The 18,819-nt window shown below is 43.4% G+C and overlaps 2 protein-coding genes across 4 annotated transcripts in view; one reads left to right on the top strand and one right to left on the bottom strand.

Moving 5' to 3' along the window:
* Nucleotides 1-1,188: 1,188 nt before the first annotated feature.
* LOC138614524 (glucocorticoid-induced transcript 1 protein-like) overlaps nucleotides 1,189-18,819 on the top strand; it is an 18,601-nt gene continuing 970 nt past the window's right edge. Inside the window, exons 1-8 of one of the 3 annotated variants that reach the window (XM_069688024.1) lie at nucleotides 1,189-1,649; nucleotides 1,849-2,250; nucleotides 6,737-6,882; nucleotides 13,007-13,096; nucleotides 15,105-15,230; nucleotides 16,123-16,260; nucleotides 17,005-17,188; nucleotides 18,515-18,635. In XM_069688024.1, the coding sequence (XP_069544125.1) occupies nucleotides 1,941-2,250; nucleotides 6,737-6,882; nucleotides 13,007-13,096; nucleotides 15,105-15,230; nucleotides 16,123-16,260; nucleotides 17,005-17,188; nucleotides 18,515-18,635 (1,115 nt within the window). In that variant the 5' untranslated portion in view covers nucleotides 1,189-1,649; nucleotides 1,849-1,940. Of the gene's footprint in view, nucleotides 1,650-1,848; nucleotides 2,251-6,733; nucleotides 6,883-13,006; nucleotides 13,097-15,104; nucleotides 15,231-16,122; nucleotides 16,261-17,004; nucleotides 17,189-18,514; nucleotides 18,636-18,819 lie in introns of all 3 variants that reach the window. The other 2 variants (XM_069688022.1, XM_069688021.1) reach the window with 2 other exon arrangements.
* Nucleotides 16,167-18,819, bottom strand: part of ica1 (islet cell autoantigen 1) — a 16,464-nt gene continuing 13,811 nt past the window's right edge. Inside the window, exon 12 of the mRNA XM_069688020.1 lies at nucleotides 16,167-16,254. Within this exon, the coding sequence (XP_069544121.1) occupies nucleotides 16,232-16,254 (23 nt within the window). The 3' untranslated portion in view covers nucleotides 16,167-16,231. The remainder of the gene's footprint in view (nucleotides 16,255-18,819) is intronic.

Below are 18,819 nucleotides of genomic sequence, written 5' to 3'. Positions count from 1 at the left end.
GGAGTGAAGCTGACAAATTGGCGAGCCCGTGTAGCGTCCCCCGGAAAAAAAAACAGAGCGGCTGTTGTGGCCTTTCGGTGTTTCCTTGTGTTTGCCTTTTAAATAAATTCCAGCTGACAAATTTGGAGCGCTGCTGAATGGAGGCGGGGGGAGGGGGAGGGGGGGGATGTTTTCCATAAGTTTACATGGCTTATTTTGGCATTATTATGTTTCATAGACACAGATGCTGTGTTTTTGTTTAGTTTTTTTCTGTCATGTGCTCGCTCGATGTGTGCATTCAGTGGCACATTATTCTCCCATGGGAACTCCCGCAGAATTCACAGACCATCAATGCCAAGATAAAAAAAAAAAATCATCAGACATCAGAGGAACACAAAGCATTAAAACGTACGAGTTCCTAACTTTCTAAACGGCAGCAAACACTCTGGCTTTCGATTATATCGTGCGATCTTCCCTTAAACAATGGAGTTTGGCCTGGTCGTCATGGAAGTGCGTTGGCTTTGGAGGTTGTGATTGGGCGTCACTCGGTGCCATCTGGGGAAAAAACAGCAGTTGACCAAATCGTCTTGCCACGTGCATCGACCATGTTTCAACCGAAAGGAATTTGACTCCAGATCACTCAGAGCCCTTTATTGCACATTATCATTAACAGGGCCAGAGAAATACACACTGTAGATACACAGGCGAACCGAGGACAAGGCTAAACAAAGATAAGCTACCTATAACAAGTGTCTTCAAATATTCTGTTTTGGCTGATAAAAAGTCCAAAACCTGAATTTTCCAGTGCTATATATCCAAAAAATGGAAAGTAGTTGGAACGAGACAATGTTTGGCTTTTTATTAGCCTAAAAATGATAGAAATGATAAATTGATTATATTAAAAAAAAAAAAAAAAAGCTACCCGTTATATTTATGCCCACCAACTAATTAACTAATCATTTGAGCTATAATATAATCAACCAATGAACATCAACATACTGGTTTATCATGGTGCAAATTGTTACTGTCAACTCTTTATACAAAACTGGAATAAAAAGTGTCTTCCTAATCTAATAAATCTCTTTACAAGGCCATTATTGGAGCTGAGAGAAAACAGTAAATTACATTTCCATGGCTCCATCTGCTGAGAAAGATCGGGTGATAACGACTGAAAGTTCCAGAGCAGCTGCCAATAAATCTTGTGGTGAGCCCGTGCTCTGTCAGATCCTTATTAGTTGTAAATTGTAATTGTTATTATGTATTATACAGACTAATACACCACAAATACGTAATTAATTCACTTTAAATTGGCCCAAATATTCTCTTTGTATACATTTTTACAAACGGGAAAACTTTACACATACTAACACATTGCACACGCGATTGGCCGAAAGTGCGGTCCGTAGACTAATTTGCACCAATCAGCGACCTTACTGTACAACGCCGCTGTCCAATCAGGAGCGCAGACGTCAGCAACGTAGCCCGCCCACACGCGTCAGCCAGTAGTCTGGCCGAACCAACTGTCATTTAGAGAGAATGGACGGGATGGGGAAGACGCTGCGAAGGCTGGAAAACACGAAATAAACGATATGAGAAGTATTTAAAAACAACTTTTAAAGTTACCCACGTTATGGTTGCAGTTTACGACGGCATGTGTTAGTGTCTTACAGGTAAGTTTATCACAAAATAATACGTGTTGGGGCTGTTTTGGCTCGAGCGCGTGAGTTGATTTTTTTTTTTTTTTTTTTTTTTTGTAAAGGAAGCTAACGCTTTTTTTTTTTTTTTTTTTTGCTAACAAGCTAATGTTTATCTTACCGCCCCCTCCTCCTCCTCCTCTTCCTCCACCACCACCATCATCTCTTCCTCCAGAGAAACAGCAACTTCGGCAGTACGTGTTTTTTTGTTGTTTTTTTTTTTTTTTTTTTTTGTACTGCGATAAGACGTGCAGCCAGTTTCGGAGGATGTCAGCCCCCAGCAACTCCCTTCAACAGGCGAGGGTGAGACGCAGCAACGCGGGCTCCCCCGGATCGTTCAACAACAGCAGCGGGTGCCGTTTGCACCCCATCCGTGCCACCGTGCCCTACCAGCTCCTGCGCGCGGGTCAGAGCAGCCCGACGCGGACGCAGACTGTTTACGGAGGAGTCGCGAGCAGCCGGGGCTCGAGCCCCCCCTCCAGTCCGACTCTCACTTCAGGAAGTGCAAACGCTAAGCAAAGACTGTCCCCCGAAAGTAAGGAGTCGTCCTGTCCGCCAGACTCTCCGGTTGCCAGAGGTAAAGAAAAAACAACAACAACAACAACACATATTTTCTGTAACTGTTTTAACCTAACATAGGCCGAAGAAATGGCATGCCACCACGTGCGTCTGTCTCATGATAACAGGGCATGGTTAACTTATGTTGTTGCTATTAGGTGCACAGCCACGCAATTGCACGTGGGGGGGAGAACCCCCCCTCCTCCTCCTCCTCCCCCCCCCAAAAAAGAAACTGGGTCAGATGTGATCTTTGGATGTGTCCTATACGCCTGCGACGAAGTTGGCACTTGCTTTGCCGTACAATGATGCATTACTTTTTATTTAGTCTGTCATTTACTCTCAAATCAGGCACTGGTGAAGTGAACAAAGAGTGGCATATTGGCTTCCTTATTTCATATGGACTTTTGACATGGAGGGGGGGGGGCAGTGAGAGCTTTGGCAGAGAGTAGTGCTTTCAGTTGTAATCGGGCCACGTCACTCTCAGCAGCAGCAGCAGCTCCTATTCTTACCTCTCTCCATAAAAACAGCATGGACAACACATTGAGACCATATGCTATGCCTAGCTCATGGATAACAGGGCCCAGCTTTATGTCGTTTCATGTCAAGCTCAGCTGATCTCTGGAAGGGATACTGTATGGAGACTCTGTGAAAGGGGGGGGGGGTGCATGAGAAGTTCAGGCAGCTCTAAATCATTATTTCCTCACTAAATCTCACTTGTGTGACTGCTTCTCCTGCCAACTAGTGACAGTGTGGCCGGATTTTTCGGGAGCAGGATCCTTTCACAGGCCAGACGTGCATTTTTTTTTTTTTTGCTGGAAGAAGTACTTTTTTTTCTTTTTTTTTTCTTCTTTTTTTCTGTAAACCCTGTATTTCTGTACAAAACACACACACAACCACATAATGTCTGGCCAGTGTTTGAAACGCATTGTGATATGGAGGCGTATTGAATGCAGCTTCTCCAGTATGAAGCAAAAACAGACCTTTTTCTGACCTCACTCGGTATTTCTGCAACAGCACCCGGATCAGAGTTATCTCCCATTAATCACATCTAGTAGCTTCTCCCTTCTACGTTTTAATCAAATGGCTGCCCCCCCCCACCTCTTTTTTTTTTCTTTTTCCCCCCTCAGTGCAGCGTGGTGGTTATTGTGGAATTTTATGTCCGTGGCGTGCTTCGCATTCCTCGGTTCTTTGAACGAGATGACCTCCCAACCTTGACCAGTGTACCATGCGAAGCAGGAAACGAAGTCTCTTCCATAACAACTGAGTGGGCACATATACCAGGCACGGGTGAATTTTCGCCCCGTTTGGCTCGCCGGCGGTGCCGATTTCCTACGCCGGCGGCATGCCGCGCATACCTCGGTTCTCCGAAAGAGACGACCTCTAACCTCGGGCCAGTGTCCAATGTCAGTCGGCGATGATGGAGACTTGACCCTCCGCGGCGGTGTGCACGAGAGGCCTCGGATGACGACTTGTGATCATATCCGCGAAGAATTGGTGCCTGCTGGAAGTTTCAAAAATGCAAAAAACAAACTTTACATTTTTAGAATGGAGGGTGGGGGGTACGAGGATAACTTCAGTTGTTTATCTCTCTTCACTGCAGGCCAGGTTCTTGTAATTAAATCAGGAGACTTTGCACTTTGTAATGTCCCATTCATTGGAGTACTTTGAACCCACTCATGGGCATATTGTTTCCATTTGGTGGAAAAATAAGTCCAAAGTGCCTCACGGTACCTCGGCTCTCCGTGACAGAAAATGTGACTTGACTGCGCAACGCTTTAGATCTGACCTTGATGACGAGGATGGACGGAGTCAAGAATATTATAATCCATATTATGACCTTTTTAGTTCACTAGTACATGACCTCATCCTCTTACCACACAGTCCCAACAATGAAAGTCCCCGCTCTCCGTTAAAGTGCCAGCTGTGCTGAAACGGCTGTGCTTCATTGTGAAGCCATTCAAACTGCAGCGTAGGACCGAATGTGAAAATGAATGTGGCGTCTAAATCGGTCAACTCTGGTGAAACTGTGCTGTGTTTTTCTGTACATTTATCTGTCTGCACACATTTTCGAAGGACCTGGAAGTTGAACCTTAAACTTTTGATCTCAAGTTTTCCAATTCTTCGGTTTAGCGTTTCTAAAAAGGGGCAATTTGTTAGCACTTCGCTGAAATGCATCGAAAGCGGTTCATGCTAACACCCACTGTGCTCACTGAATGATGCTAATAATGCTAACAAGCCATTTCCCAACCAGCTAAGGGACGGACGCTCAAAAGAATCCATCAATTTACAGCTGCATCATATCATGAGAAATAACATAATTTAGGTCTGCAAATAACTATATTCTATTATGAGATCTTTTTTTTTAATTTTTTTCAACCTGTAAACTGTCAGAAAAGCTGAAAGTCCCAATGGTCTCATAACATCTTCCAACTTTTTTTTTGTCCAACCAGCTGTCTAAGACCCATTAGACATATTCAATTTGATATCACATATGATTAAGGGAGAAAAAAAAAGTACATCTTCACATTTGAGAAGAACCAAATCACATTTGGTGGTTTTTTTTGGCAAATGAAAGGTAATACTAGCATGTAGCATCAGACAAAAAAAGCACAATCACTATCAGTGAAAGCTGATACGGTATCATATTGTTTATAGTCTCGTCTTACCAGTGACTAAGTGGCCTCAGTCTTGAGAGTAGATGATTCCGTGTTTCATTAATTTACTCTTTAGATAATTTGATTAAACTTCATAAAAAAATGGTCCATTGAGAGAATATACCCAAAGTGACACATAAAGCCGATCTGGTGTAGCTTCGTTTACTGACTACACTTCTAGTTTCATTTAACAGAGCATTTCTGAAATAGTGAAAGAGCAGCGATTTTTGTTCTGTGATCCTGAGATCAAGCTAAAATTCCTTGGATTTTCCTTTCAACCAGTGTCTTGCAGCCTCGTGAAAAACCTACAGGAAACTGTTCTGCTTTGGTTTACTGATTTAGACCACATGTTTGTTTTCACATTTGCTTCTTGCCCTACAGTTAATAAACCACCCATTTATCCCTGGAAATGTGGAGACTTTCCTCTTCTTTTTTTTTCACAGTTTTGACGAATACCCCGTGAAGGAAAGTTCTTATTAAAGAGATTCAACCTTGAAAATATTCCTTTTTTTAATATTTTTTTTTTTTTTTTTTTTTTTTTTTATCACATACACTGCTCATTTACCCCCTTTTAAAATCAGCAGATGGATTGCTTTGATGTCTTGGCTGTTTCCTTTTTTTTTTTTTTCTCATCGGGAGATTATTCTTGTCTGGCAAGTGGAGAGACGATGGAAAATAACCACAATCCCAGTTCTGAGAGCACTGGCTTTGGCCTATATCAATATTGATGGAAATTTAGCCTGCTTCCTTTGTCTACAATGCTTCAGGGAATTTTACTGTAGCCCAGTAAGCTTACTTAGGCAATACCTTTGGGTGGGTAGACCTGTGTATTCTGTGAACAAAGAACAACAATGAAGGGCTGTGTAGTTCTACGAGGAGAGGGGTGCCTCATGTAGATAGTTTAGTCTGTGTGTGTGTGTGTGTGTGTGTGTTGTGTGAGTTCATGTTGGAAAGGGCTCATGCCTTGGCCTGCACAGACAAGGGATAGAGTAAATAAGCATATTTCCTGCCCATCGTTCTATGCTGCCTTTTTAAATGTGGAAAGGGAAGGACCTTTTTACGTTTGCGTTGAATAGTCGCACAAAGTGTAATACAGGCTTTTTCTTTTAAGATAATGTCTTTGTGTTTGCATGTTTTTTGTTTTTTTTCTTCTTTTGAGTCGGTGCGTGTCACTGCAAGAATGTTGAGTGGATGCAGGCAGCATCAATGAACATTATGGTGCGGTTGTTTATGAGTTTGAATGTGGGTGGTGTTGCGCTTTAACTGCTCGCAGCAGATTTGCTCTCAGAACATCAGATACTCCTGCTCAGTCATTTACATTCGCTTCAGGCCTCAGGCTTCTTCAGCCGGCTCTTTGCTCTGCAGAGATACTTCAGAAATCACAATAAATAAATAAAAAATGCACATACTTTGAAAGCCAGAGGACATTGTAAGGTAAACTGTTGTCTTAATGAAGCATGGTTATCTTTGCAGAAGTGTTAGTACTACAGGTGAAGCTAATGTTTCCATGTATTGTTGTTGGAGGGGGATGGTATAACTTTATCTTTTTAAATTGGGGACTGCCTCCGAGTTTCCTTTTTGTGCTTCTACCAGAACACACAGTTAAAGAAACCAGGCCAAGAAAAAACATCCTGTATTTTCAGCATACTTTGGTTATGCAGCTGCTTTTTCGTATGAGGGAAAAAACTCACGTTTTAGTGTCCAAATGTCAATTCTCATGGACACGATCAGGAGAGATGTGCATGCAATGTCGAAATACCTCGGGTGGGAGGGGATGTTTCTCACCAGGTACCGCTGCATGTGTGTGCGTGCCTAATTCTGTTTCTTTTATTGTTTCTCAATTCGCAGCAGAAAGGTCCAAGTTACAGGTGCGGAGTTCCAGCGCCATCCGACGGGCGTCCTCCTTGGACGCCATCACGGGGCCGTACCTCACCGGCCAGTGGCCTCGGGACTCCCACGGACCCTACCCTTCCTGTATGAAAGACAAAGCCACACAGGTGCGTGTACCGTTCGGACCAATTCTGCTTTCGCTGCCGGGCCCGCACGGGTCGTGTCAGTCTGGCTTTTCTCAGCACTTTAGCTTTTACCTGATATATTTTTTTTTTAGAATGACATCACAAACCTTTCCTATCAATTTGCTATCAAAATGCACCAGGTTTTTTTTTTTTTTTGTGAACATATGAACCTGATCATCTTTCTTGCCGATGACTACAACAGGACTTCTGCAAACAGGCATGTCGGAAGTTGCTCCTCCCACTTTGCAAATCTGATCTTCTAGAAATCATAATTGAATACAAAAATAAAATTAAAAAAAGATCAGATGATGATTTAAACATATTGTGATGTCGACGTGTTTCACATACGGACCGACGGCTTCAGTCGTCGCTGTGATTGTAGTCTGGAAACCCTCTTCGTATGTAGGTTTGGGTCGGCCGGACCAATGGGCCTCCAGTGGGAGCGCATTGAAGTGGCAGTTTTGATACAAGACGTACAGTATGTGGTGGTTTGCGCCGATTGGTTAAATTGCCGCTCCGGTAGTTTCAAAATGAGCCTGAGGTGTTTGGTCAGGTGATACGAAGCTGGTATGGAGCTGCCCCACAAAAAAAACAAAACACTTTTGGAGACAAAAAGAAGTGCTACATCATAAAACAGAATAATTTGAAAGAAGTGCTCCAGAATTGGTCTGATTCTGCTTTAGCAGGTGACAGTGATTGATTAATCATCCACCTTGTTTATTTATTTTTGGTGCATAAATTAATTGGAAAAACACATGAGAGTTAAAGGAAATCTCAACAAGATCCGAAAATTGGAGTCGAATGGTCTAAATCGGTCCCATTCGGGTGAGATGAAGCTTCACTGCACAACCAACACCTGGTCAAAGTGAAGTAATGCTCACTTAGCTGCATGGTGTGAGCCAGTGTGGCTAACACTGAAGTTGAGGTTAGTTTAAAGTGGGACAGGAAGAAAAAAAACAACCCTTAAAATATCATAATATTATTTATTGCCGTACTGTCCGCCCTGTGACCAGAGTGTCACCAAATTCAACGGTCCCTCTTCTCCCCAGAAAATGAGGCCAGTTATGACTATTAGAAATAATTACTGTTTTCCGTCATAGTGGTCGATGAAGATTTTGTTATGTATTAATCCGGTGGTGGGATCTCCTGCCAATACGCTGGGCCTAATAGACTCGTGTAAATCATCTCCCAATTCCCTCCGAGCGCCGCATTTTAATACATTTATAACACTTCATCGGGCCTGTATACGGATTTCGCATTGACCACAGTATTCCTGGAGAGCAGCCCACACATGATCACTCCTCTAATCTCGCCATGTGACTGGAGGTTAAACGCAGTTTCGCTTCCAAGAGCTTAGTTTTGGGGGGTGAAGGCTGAAGGTTTGCGAGCGGGGGCCTTGTGTTATGAAAGAATATTGAATATGTATGATCGTGACAAGGGCCCGCTCTCCTCTTTGCTAACAGAAGCCTTTCATGTGTCTGAATGAAGACCGCCAGGCCTCATTTACATGGGCTTCATCCCTTTAACCCCCTTCGCTCGTCCCTGCCTCTCTTTTGTGTGCAGGCTGAGGAAGTTTTGGGAGAGAGAGAGAGAGAGAGAGCGAGCGAGAGAGAGCCCTGCAGGATTTCTTGAAGTGGCTGTGTGCAAAGTAAACACCTCTAATTACAGGGTTCCTGTGCAGCCCTGGAAACACTGGGCGAAGAGGGGGGGAATCAATTCGATAGCTATCAGGTCTTACAAAACATGCTAATGCCCAGAATATGTCCGGGCGTATGTATGCGGCTCTCTCATAGACTTATACGTTGTTGTTTCATTTGGCACATTGTGATATTTACCCCTGGTGACATGAAACATTACATTAGCTGTTAATCAGTAGAAAAAAGAAAAAGAAAAATCGGATTGAAGGCCGACCGAAAAACAACAAAAGTCCAATTGAGACATTTTGTCTGTTAAAGCTGCTGAAATCTGAGACGGAAAAACATTTGGCGATGTCGCAATAATGTGGGAGAGTATGACACACTTGACAATCTTTGAGCGATTAAATGCAGAAACAACCCCCCCACCCCCTACCACCTCCCTGAGGATAGTTAGAGACCTACTTCCTGTTAACAAGTTATGCCTGGGCCCAGCTCCTTTTTTTTTTTTTTTATATAAGACAACAACAGCAGAAAGCAGCACACAAAAGGTCCCTGGCCCACAAGTACAAGACGACAACCCCCCCCCCTCCATCCACCCCCCCTCCCTTTTTTTTTCTTCTTCTTCTGTTGTTTTTTTTTAGGAGCTGTAATGTAGCCCTTCATGGAGGTGAAGTTGTTTGCACCTGTCCCCCAGGCTATGACTGAGGCGAGGAGAAATCCCACTGCTTACCACCTGGCCCTCGTGGCTGCACGGCCCGCCTGCCTTTTGTGTGGGAGTTGAGGAGCAGAGGGCTCCATACATATGCTAATCGCTGTTCCGGGATAGGTCTGCATGCCCTCGGCCCTGTGGTTACAGCACACAGAGAAATGTCTGTGTGAAGATTAGGGCCCTGCCACACCACGCCGACCTCAAAGAAAACGAGCACAGACAAAAGGCAGCGTCGATCAAAAGGTCTGTGTTGCCTTCCACTTCTCCTTGTGTAAAAAGTTGCACTTGGGATGGTGAAGCCAAAAAAAAAAGGTTCCAGCTGATGAGCGAACAGTTAATCAGCAAGTCGGGATTTGCATTCTGAAAAATACACGAGGGGAAAATGAACAGAACAAACGAGCTCGTTGTTTTCCTGCCTCCTCGTGAGTCACGCAAATGCCTGGAAATATGAGTTTTGAGAGTTTGTGTGATTACATTTTCACTTCCAAATGCTGAAGTCTCACTTTGAACAAAAATTCCAAAACAAAATGGTTTGCCAAACACATGTGTAGGGACGGCCCGGTGATTCAACCTCACCCCATGTAGCACAAATATGATCTTAATTTAAACTGAATTCCTTGTTGTGTCTTGTAGATTATCGGTGAGATTAATACATAAAGACACCGGGAGATAAAGAGCCTTTTTTTTTTTTTGCTGGAACTGTTAAAAAAAACCAAAAAAACCAAGATAACAGAAAGTCAACACGCCAAATCATGCATGCGTGCTCTCCTATTCGCCCATAAACCCCAAAGAGCAGCGATCGCACAGTGTCTCTCTCTTTCTCTCTCGTTCGCTCGCATGTCTTGACAGGCAATCTAAACAAACCATCACCGAATTCCACCGCACTTCTATTGAAGCTCAGTCATTGTTTCCTGCTTTGGAAACGGAGCTGGATTCTTGAGGATGTTGCCTGCATGTAACACAGACAGACACACACACACACACACACACACACACCTACCTTTTGGGGTGGGAACCACAATAGGAAGCGAGCCTCCCCCTAACCCTCCCTCCTCCCTCCGGGGGCTGCAGAGTTTTATCTGTACAGCATTATCAGGCGGGACACCTGGCCCACACCGAGTCGGCCTGCAGAGCTCACATCACCTCCAGCCTGGGAATAAACAAAGGTGGGCGTTTCTCGTTAGCAGACGGCTAATAAAGAACGATAGCCTCCAGTGTTTGTAACTGTCTTACTACAGATACCTCGGGGGGGGGGGTAGGAGGGGGGGGTCGGGGGTGTAAAAAATATAACAATTAAGACCCTCATCTTTCATGCCACCTGTGGCCTGTTGACTTCTTTGACGTAATTAACTTCCTTTAGTTTTTATCTCAAAACTAATTGCTGTCGATCTTCTGGTGTCTAAAACGGTGTTTTGGGGAACGACTTTCGTAAAACACGTCGGTTTAAATGTCAGCTAACAGGCCAACGACGGGAGCGCTGGCCTCGGGCTAATGTCTCGTATTTACTGTTGTCGTTTTATTTGTGTTTTTTATTATTTCTCTTCGTATCACTTTTTTTTGAATATGCTTATTTGTTGCCGCTTTTATTCAAATGAAATACAATTTTGGATTTGGACATGAAATTGAAGTAACATAAAGTTTAAAAAAAACAAAAAAACAACTGGATTTCATTAAAAAGTGACCGTCAACCTCCTTGTTTTGACATGTGAGCACTTAAACTGTTCACATATCTTCGAGCCAGTAAAAGCACCTCACTTCTTCATTGCGATGACAAAGCACGTCACCGACTCCACGTCACCGAACATCTGCGGGAACTTAAGTTTTTCCCTAAAAACTCTGTCTGCCCACTTCTATCTTTCTTTCTTTCTTTCTTTCTTTCTTTCTTTCTTTCTTTCTTTCTTTCTGTTTCTTTTTTTTTGTTTTGTTGCAGCAGTCCTGTATGACCGGATTAGTCGGCAGCGTCGGGTCCCCTCAACGTTTGGCACGGGCATCAGACGGGTCGCGAGCAGCTCCGTATGCCAGTGCACAAAATGTTAATGCTAAAAAAGGGGCGCTAGCTGCACATCTGCCATCCAGCGTGGCCAAAGCACAGTGGTCCCTTTTTTTTACGAGAGCACAAGCACCCATTTAATCCGCTGTCCTGTTTTTCTTCTTTTTTTTTTCTTTTTTTTTTCTGTGGCAGGCCGACGCTTCACGGGTGTTCCTCATTATTCACAGTGATATTCCATATCATAGAGCGAGGCTTGTGCGCGAGTTGGACAGCGATAGAGTTTTTTTTTTTTTTTTTCTTCCTGTTTGCGTGGGGGTCAGACATAAGGCAGTGTGTGTCTGCGAGATGCTGACATTTAATATGTTTCGTACGACTGTTGGCGACCGTTTAAAAAAAAAAACACGTCAGATGTTTGAGCACCAGAGGCACTGTTGATATGCATAATCGAGTATGTGGTTTTCTGGACGAGCCTATGAAACATCCTCAGTCTTATTTGTGTTTTTTTCCATTCATTTGCATAACTTAACCGTTTCCTTGTTGCAGCAATAGAGGTCTAAGAGACATGTTTAGTGAGACAGAGCTGCCTCTATGCTCTCTGGTAGGGGATGTTTTATGTGTGTGTGTATATATATACATATATATATGTGTGTGTGTGTGTAAAAGAGACATTTTTATTATAAGTACAGCATTGTACTGTACTGGACATTTTTGTGCAAATCACAGTGGTGTGCAGAGGCTCAACAGGTATGCTAACTTGTGGGTTTCACTGGTGAAAGTAGAAAAGGTGGGAACCATTTAACTATATATATAATGTGTCTGACATTTCCATCGATAATTTGGTCCGCCCTTTTTATTTTCTCGATTTACATTTGCCAACTTAAATGATGATATCTTTTTTTTAGGGGGGGGGGGACTGTGTTGCTGTGATCCGTAGACAAAGAAGTCAGTATGTACTGCTCCCCCCACCTCTTTGCCACACATTTATTTATCTTAACCCAGCTTACCAATGGAAGCAATCAAACGTGCTATAACTTTTAGTCATTGTCCTCGGGGATAGTATCTGATGACTGTTTTTTCCTCCTTTTCATTGATTCCAGATTTTCAGCATTACTCTTAAACACGCTGCACTCATTTTTTTTTAATTTTTTTTTCTTCACCCACGTCTTTCTCAACGGCTTATCTAAACATTTTACATCCTTGTGTTTGGTTGTTTGCTCGCATCCTGAGTGATGCAACAACGAGGTGGGTCCCATTAATCAACGAGGACCGTTTCCATGAGGGTTTTTTTTTTTAGGGAGAGATCGTTGTGCCTCCTACCTCCACTGGAAAAATACTTTTGTTTACTTTAAACCCACGTATAACCGAGTACATCGAGGTAAAATTGTGTTTTTAGCATCTACAGTGTTTGAACATCTTTATGTACATATACTAATTACAGTTATATTTTTGACGATGCAGCTAAAATACAAGCATCAGGTCGTCCCGCCACGTAAACAAATCTCAGAAACTGCTGGTTGGTTAATGTTGACCTTTTTAAAGCACTGTAATGTATTTTAATTGCATTTTTTTTTTTCTTTTGCATTCATACACACAAAGAAAACTTTGACACACGACACTTAACTTCGTGCGCCTCTGCAATAAAAGACATGTCATTTTGGTGACCGCAGTGCATCTACACTACAGTTAAAAAACATTTCTATAGCCGGAGTCGTTGTACGCGTAACGTGTCGTTGTGTGTAACACGCGCCGTGTATCTCTTTTGCGTTTCAGACTCCAGGTCTCTGGATCGACGAGGCGGCAGAACAGGGAAGTCCTCACCAGCGGTCGGCCTCCTGGGGCAGCGCGGACCACCTCAAAGAGGTAAATTCACCTGTTTTATTAACCTCGGTTAAGGTCACGGTTGCTCCCGACAACAGACCTCGCGGAGAGTGGATTAACGAGGGGGGGGGGTTCAGAAGTCTGGCTGACGCAGAGCTATACTCGGGCCTGTGAGTGTACTCACAGTTAAAAGAATGTTTTTTGACTCTTTTTTTTTTTTCGCAGTTCGTTCCATTTACTCCAAATGTGTTTTATTTGTCAGGGTCTGAGGTCAGCCTAAATATTACGCTCCTTAGATGTCGGTTTCCACTACTGTCTATCTGGCCGGGGCTTGGTGGCCAACCAGCCGACCACATTGGAGTTATAAGGTCTCCAGCAGGCCAGACCACAGTCTATATTTAACTCGCTTCTCCCCCCTCTGTTCCCCACTCTACTGCACCCTTAAGCATCTCATTATGGCCTGTTGTTTTTATTTTTTTGGAGAGACCGTACGTGAGCTCCTCTCGAGGGTGAAGCAGACATATTGTTCCTTCTTTCTCAGTTTGGACCGAGTCAACTGTTTCAGGATAATTCATGTTACTTACAGTCTTACAGATGCTCTTGCAAGCAATAGACAGGGAAAAACAAAAAAATATGACTGTTTCCAGCCTAAGACGTGTTCCAAAATATTAACGGCACACAGATGTGTTGAGTTTTTGTTAACGTTGGCCAGGGTGTGGAAAAAAAAAAAAACTTTTCTAACCTTTTTACAAACTTGCAAGGACTCTTTCAACTACACTTAAAGTCCACCTCACATGTCCAAAATACTAAACGGGGTATAATTCAAGCTGGTAATGAGTTCAGGCAAGTTCCATAAGTTCCCTAATTCACGGGTCTTTTTTGTCATGCTCTTTGGATCAGACAGGTTTATTTTTTGTGTGTGTGTGTGTGCCTTTATTAAGTTGACCATGTGTCACCTGACAAAGCCACGGTTACACATTTCTGCTCACGATAGATGCATTAAAGTTACAGCCTTTGAATGCCTGAGCATTTCATTTTTATTGTTCTTTTTTTTTTTGTAAAACAAAGTCAATTGCCAGTAGAACTTGAATTACTGATCTTTACGTTACGCAATAAGGAATGTGTAGGGACAAAACAACTTATTAAATACAACCACGAAAGTTCAAACAAAAATATCATTGCAATGAAATCTGATTGGTAGAATTAGACTTCAGCAAGTCACATGCATTCATAACGAGGCTAGAAAAATGTCGTGTTCATCTCCTTTTTTTTCTTTTTTTTGAAAGTCAGTCCCGGTCTCAGCCTGTGAAATCAGCAGTGTAGCTCTTGCCAGGAAAACCCTCTTCTTTCATTTTTTTTTTTCCCATCCACTGAGATTACATCGGGATTGCCAGGACTTGTCATTATCTGCGTGCTGCCGCGTCCGCTACACGTGAACGAAGCCGACCGCGTTCTTGCTCTCTCTATAACCTCCTGCGATTTACGCGTGTGGGAGTTCATCTGTGAAAAAGAGCAAGTCTCTTTGTTGACTGTGTTGCCAGGATTACAAAATCAGTGTTTGGAGACCACACCTTTGTCTGCACAGTACAACTGCGTCTGTTAGGCTCACAAAGGGTATCCTGTTTTTAAGGTTGATGCGGGGCCAGATGCAGATACACCCGCTGACCTAACTCGGTTCGACCCGATTGCATTTATACCGGCCTGAAACACATGGGTGCATATTTTGGTTTAAAAAAAAAAAAAAAGTCTTTCTATAGTAATGTTGTCAGCCACATAAGAAAGAGCCCCCCCTCCAGGCACCCTTAAAGATACACATCAAACACTTGTATTAATATTATAAATAGGCAAACAGTGCAATATTATTTAGCTTAGGTTGCTCTTGTGCAGAAAATAAAAGAAGAATATTCAACCAAAACACGGAATGTATTTATTTATTTATTTATTTCAGATTATTTCTAGTGTTTGGAAAAAATGCTTCTCACCCTCCGATGCACTGATTGGAGACGCGATCTTTCCATTCGCTGAAAGTGATGTCTCTCTCTTCTTCCAGCAGATCGCTAAGCTGAGGCTGCAGCTGCAGCGCAGCAAGCAGGTCAGCCGGCAGAGCAAAGACAGGGAGCAGAGCTCGCTGCAGCTGCCGCAGCAGGCGCAGCACGGCGCCGCGTGCCAACCGCAGGTGAGTCGTCCTCGTCCCGCGTCCGTCCTCCAGTCGCCGGCTTTACGTTCAGGTGAAAAAACATTAACTAACCCTGACGTGGGTGGTGCAAGATTTCCCCCCCCCCCTCTCCCCGACGTCGCAGCGATGTGATAACGTAGCTTAGCAGCGGCGCGACAAGCACACAAACAAAAACACACACAACTGGTAATCAAGATAGCAGAATATAAACGTACCACAGAAACGCAGCGCTGCTTTTCTACATTCAAATTCTACATGCAAATGTAAGTAAATGCGAGTTCTTAAGTTGCAGGTTGTTATTATGCAAAAAGGGGGATGGAAATAAAAGCGTTCAGTATTTGTTTAGTCTTTTCTGGAGGGGGACAGCGAGGCGGGAAGACGTGTCTGGACATGTCCTTTCCTCTCCTTGTGTTGCAGTTCATTCATTAACAGGAGCTCTGCAGTGGAACCGCCGCACCAACAAATTCACATTAACCACGATGTGCTCTGCCTCAAGCCTGCGTCACAAGTCGCAGCTGTGTTGTTGTTGTTGTTGTTGTTGTTGTTGTTGTTGTGGTGCCCTATGAAATTGAATCCAACTTCAGTCGCTTGTATTTAAACTTTAATGTCTTCCACCCGTTAAACATAAAGAAACCGGATCAACAATAATGCAACACCACAAACAGAATCATTCAGTCCAGGACGCTTATTATTATTATTATTATTATTATTATTACTACGTATGCGATTGCACGATTGATGTTTTGTCATTTGTGTGTGTGTGTGTGTGTGTGTGTGTGTGTGTGTGTGTGTGTGTGTGTGTGTGTGTGTGTGTGTGTGTGTGTGTGTGTGTGTGTGTGTGTGTGTGTAATCTTTTCCTTTTTTTAAATTTTTGTTTTTTATGTCTGTTCAGTACAAAGGAACTTCATGGACCTCGACGACGACACCTGTGACGAAGTCCTTCATATGCCGAGTGCCGAGCAGCGTGGAGGGCATCAACCACGAGCTGGAGAATGTGTTCATCAGAGAGGACTGGGAGCACGGGCTGCAGGTAGACACACACACACACACACACACACACACACACACACACACACACACACACACACACACACTGAATATCTGTCCTTTTATCGAAACCTTTTTTTGTGTCGCCTGCAGCTACGAAATGTGCCACACGCATTTTTGCCTTTTATGTACCTACGATAACTATTTATAGCTGTTTTTTCAATTTTTTTTTATTTGATTCATTACAGGCATTCAAACATTATCTCGTAAAGCCACTTTTAGGATCAAGCCGGGACAGTGAGACACATTATATTCTCATTCAGATCAAATTAAAAGCACTTCGGAGGCGATGAGACCCGTAAATCTTGTCTGATGTGCGGCAGTAAACCTTTCGGTGTCTGTAAAAGCTCCACTCTTAGACAAGTCACACGCGAACAAACCTACGCAGCGCTGAAGATTTATAGCCGGCCGCGCGCCGAACCTGCTCTCCCTTTTTTTCTTTTCTTTCTTTTTGACTCAGCGGAGCCCAAACCGAAACACGTCACACCGTTCGTCTCCTGTCGAGCGTCTGGTGTGTCGTTTGCTTCTCCGGTTATTTTATTTAAGCTGATGCTTTTTGCCCAGGATGACATCATCAGCGCGGCTCGTCGCTCCGACGTCTGTATTTCAGGGTCTTCGCGTGCGAGGGGGGCGAACGTGACCGTTTTTTTCTTTTTTTTTGAGTCGTCGGTGTGTCTCTGAATACTTTCAAGCGCCGCCGCTCCTCTGACCTCTGACCTCCTCACAGGCCATGGACGTGGTCGACGGCCGCCGTGCGCCCTTCCCGCCGCACCGCTACAGCGGCGACACGCGCGACACGGACACGCAGGCGCCGTCGAGCGGTGAATCCAGCCCGTCGCCCCGCCCCCGCAGCTCGGACCACCTCCACTCCCCCGACGGAAGCCCCTGCTCCGCAGAGGACATCGACAAAGGTGTGTGTGTTTGTCTCTCTCTCTGTGTGTGTGTGTGTGTGTGTGTGTGTGTGTGTGTGTGTGTGTGTGTGTGTGTGTGTGTGTGTGCGCGCCAACTTTACTTTCCTCTCTTCATTGTTTTTGAAGAGAGCTGCTGTGTATATGCCATATTATAGTGAGTTGTGAAAAGCTGTCTGGCTCCAGGGGAAGCTGTGAAACCCGATAACCCGGCCGGTGGTTCCTACCGACTCCGGGATTTCTGGAACCTCGTGGAAATTAGAAAAAGTCAAATCCAGACATGGGAAGGCAGATTTGATCATTTTCTTTTGGGGCCCCAAGTCCTGAGATATCAGGAAATTTAGTTTGATGCATGTTTAGATGTTTAAAATGTTCCATATTTTCCGGTTTTTTTTTTCCTCCCGATATAGGTTTTTTTTTTTTTTTTTTTTTTTTTTTAACTCTGCAATCGAGATGCACTCCTTCTTTTAGCTCTTCTTTCAACTGCTTTGGGTACAAAATGATGACTTCTAATAATGACGGCAGACAAGTTGGATGTAAAGTCTGTTAAAATGCGAGAGAGGGAGATTATATAAGAAACATTCAATGATTTTTCCAAGTATCTTTCTTAGTTTATTGTTTCAGCAGAAGTTTTGTATATAAAATACCCCATGAACTAGTAATAAAAGCTCGCAAATTGCCGGGAATAAATAATAAATAAATAACACAGGTGGGTTTTTTTTTTTTTTTGTCTGATCAGCATAAATCATCAGTCAGTCGGGGAGTTTGACATTTGACGTAGAGTGGAAACCCCGACCGGCTCGAGTGAGGTCACTTGAGGTCAGCGTTGCTTGTTGTCGAAGACTAAAAGCTTTTTTTTTTTTTTTTTTTTTTTTTATAAAAATATGGTGCTGTGTAGCAAGAAGCAGGATGACATCGCTCCTCGTGTAGTTCCAGTATATTAGCCAAAAACAACAGAACACACCCAAAATCTCTAACCAAATTGTTGGCAGTTGAGTTGCATTGTGGGTAAATGTAGGAGCCAGATTTCTACAATGAAGAACATGAAGGGGGAAAACCTTGTGTTGGTTTGTTTTAACCTGTCCGACAGTAGAACTGCTGAATTTGCCGTTTTTTGTTTTGTTGAAAACTGTGTTTATATTTGCATAAAGATTCGGATTCAGAATCGGCACAGAAAAGATTTGCGGTGAACAATTTCCAAATGATACACGGTCGCCCGTTTTGTGCACAGTGCTGCTTTTAAGAGCCTAAATTTATCGTCTCGTGTTTACTCTCATCGTAAATAAAAAAAAATATATATATATGTTGTATTCTCGGCTGTATTTCCAGACGGCGTGTGCAGCTCTCCTCTCCCCAAGTTCGCCACGTCTCCCAAACCCAACAACAGCTACATGTTCAAGCGGGAACCTCCGGAGGGCTGCGAGAGGGTCAAAGTGTTCGAGGAGTTGGTGTGAGTGTTGTTGTTGTTTTTTCTTGCTTGCCTTCACGATTATACTGACGTTCAGGGAAAAGAACCGCGGCAGATACGGAGCTCTGCACTATTTCATGAACTCGTCAGTTTTCCCTGTTTTGAGGACAGTACAGCAAAGCTTGTTTTTCGGTGCGAGTGATATTAAAAAAAAAAAAAAAAAAAA

Source organism: Brachyistius frenatus, unplaced genomic scaffold (assembly GCF_029030835.1).
Source record: "Brachyistius frenatus isolate BFR_SWC_R1_liver_20210118 unplaced genomic scaffold, ASM2903083v1 Contig_515, whole genome shotgun sequence".
In the NCBI taxonomy this organism is placed as follows: Eukaryota; Metazoa; Chordata; class Actinopteri; family Embiotocidae; genus Brachyistius; species Brachyistius frenatus.
The sequence above is the reverse complement of the archived record's forward strand: the minus strand, read 5'-3'. Positions and strand labels throughout refer to the sequence as shown.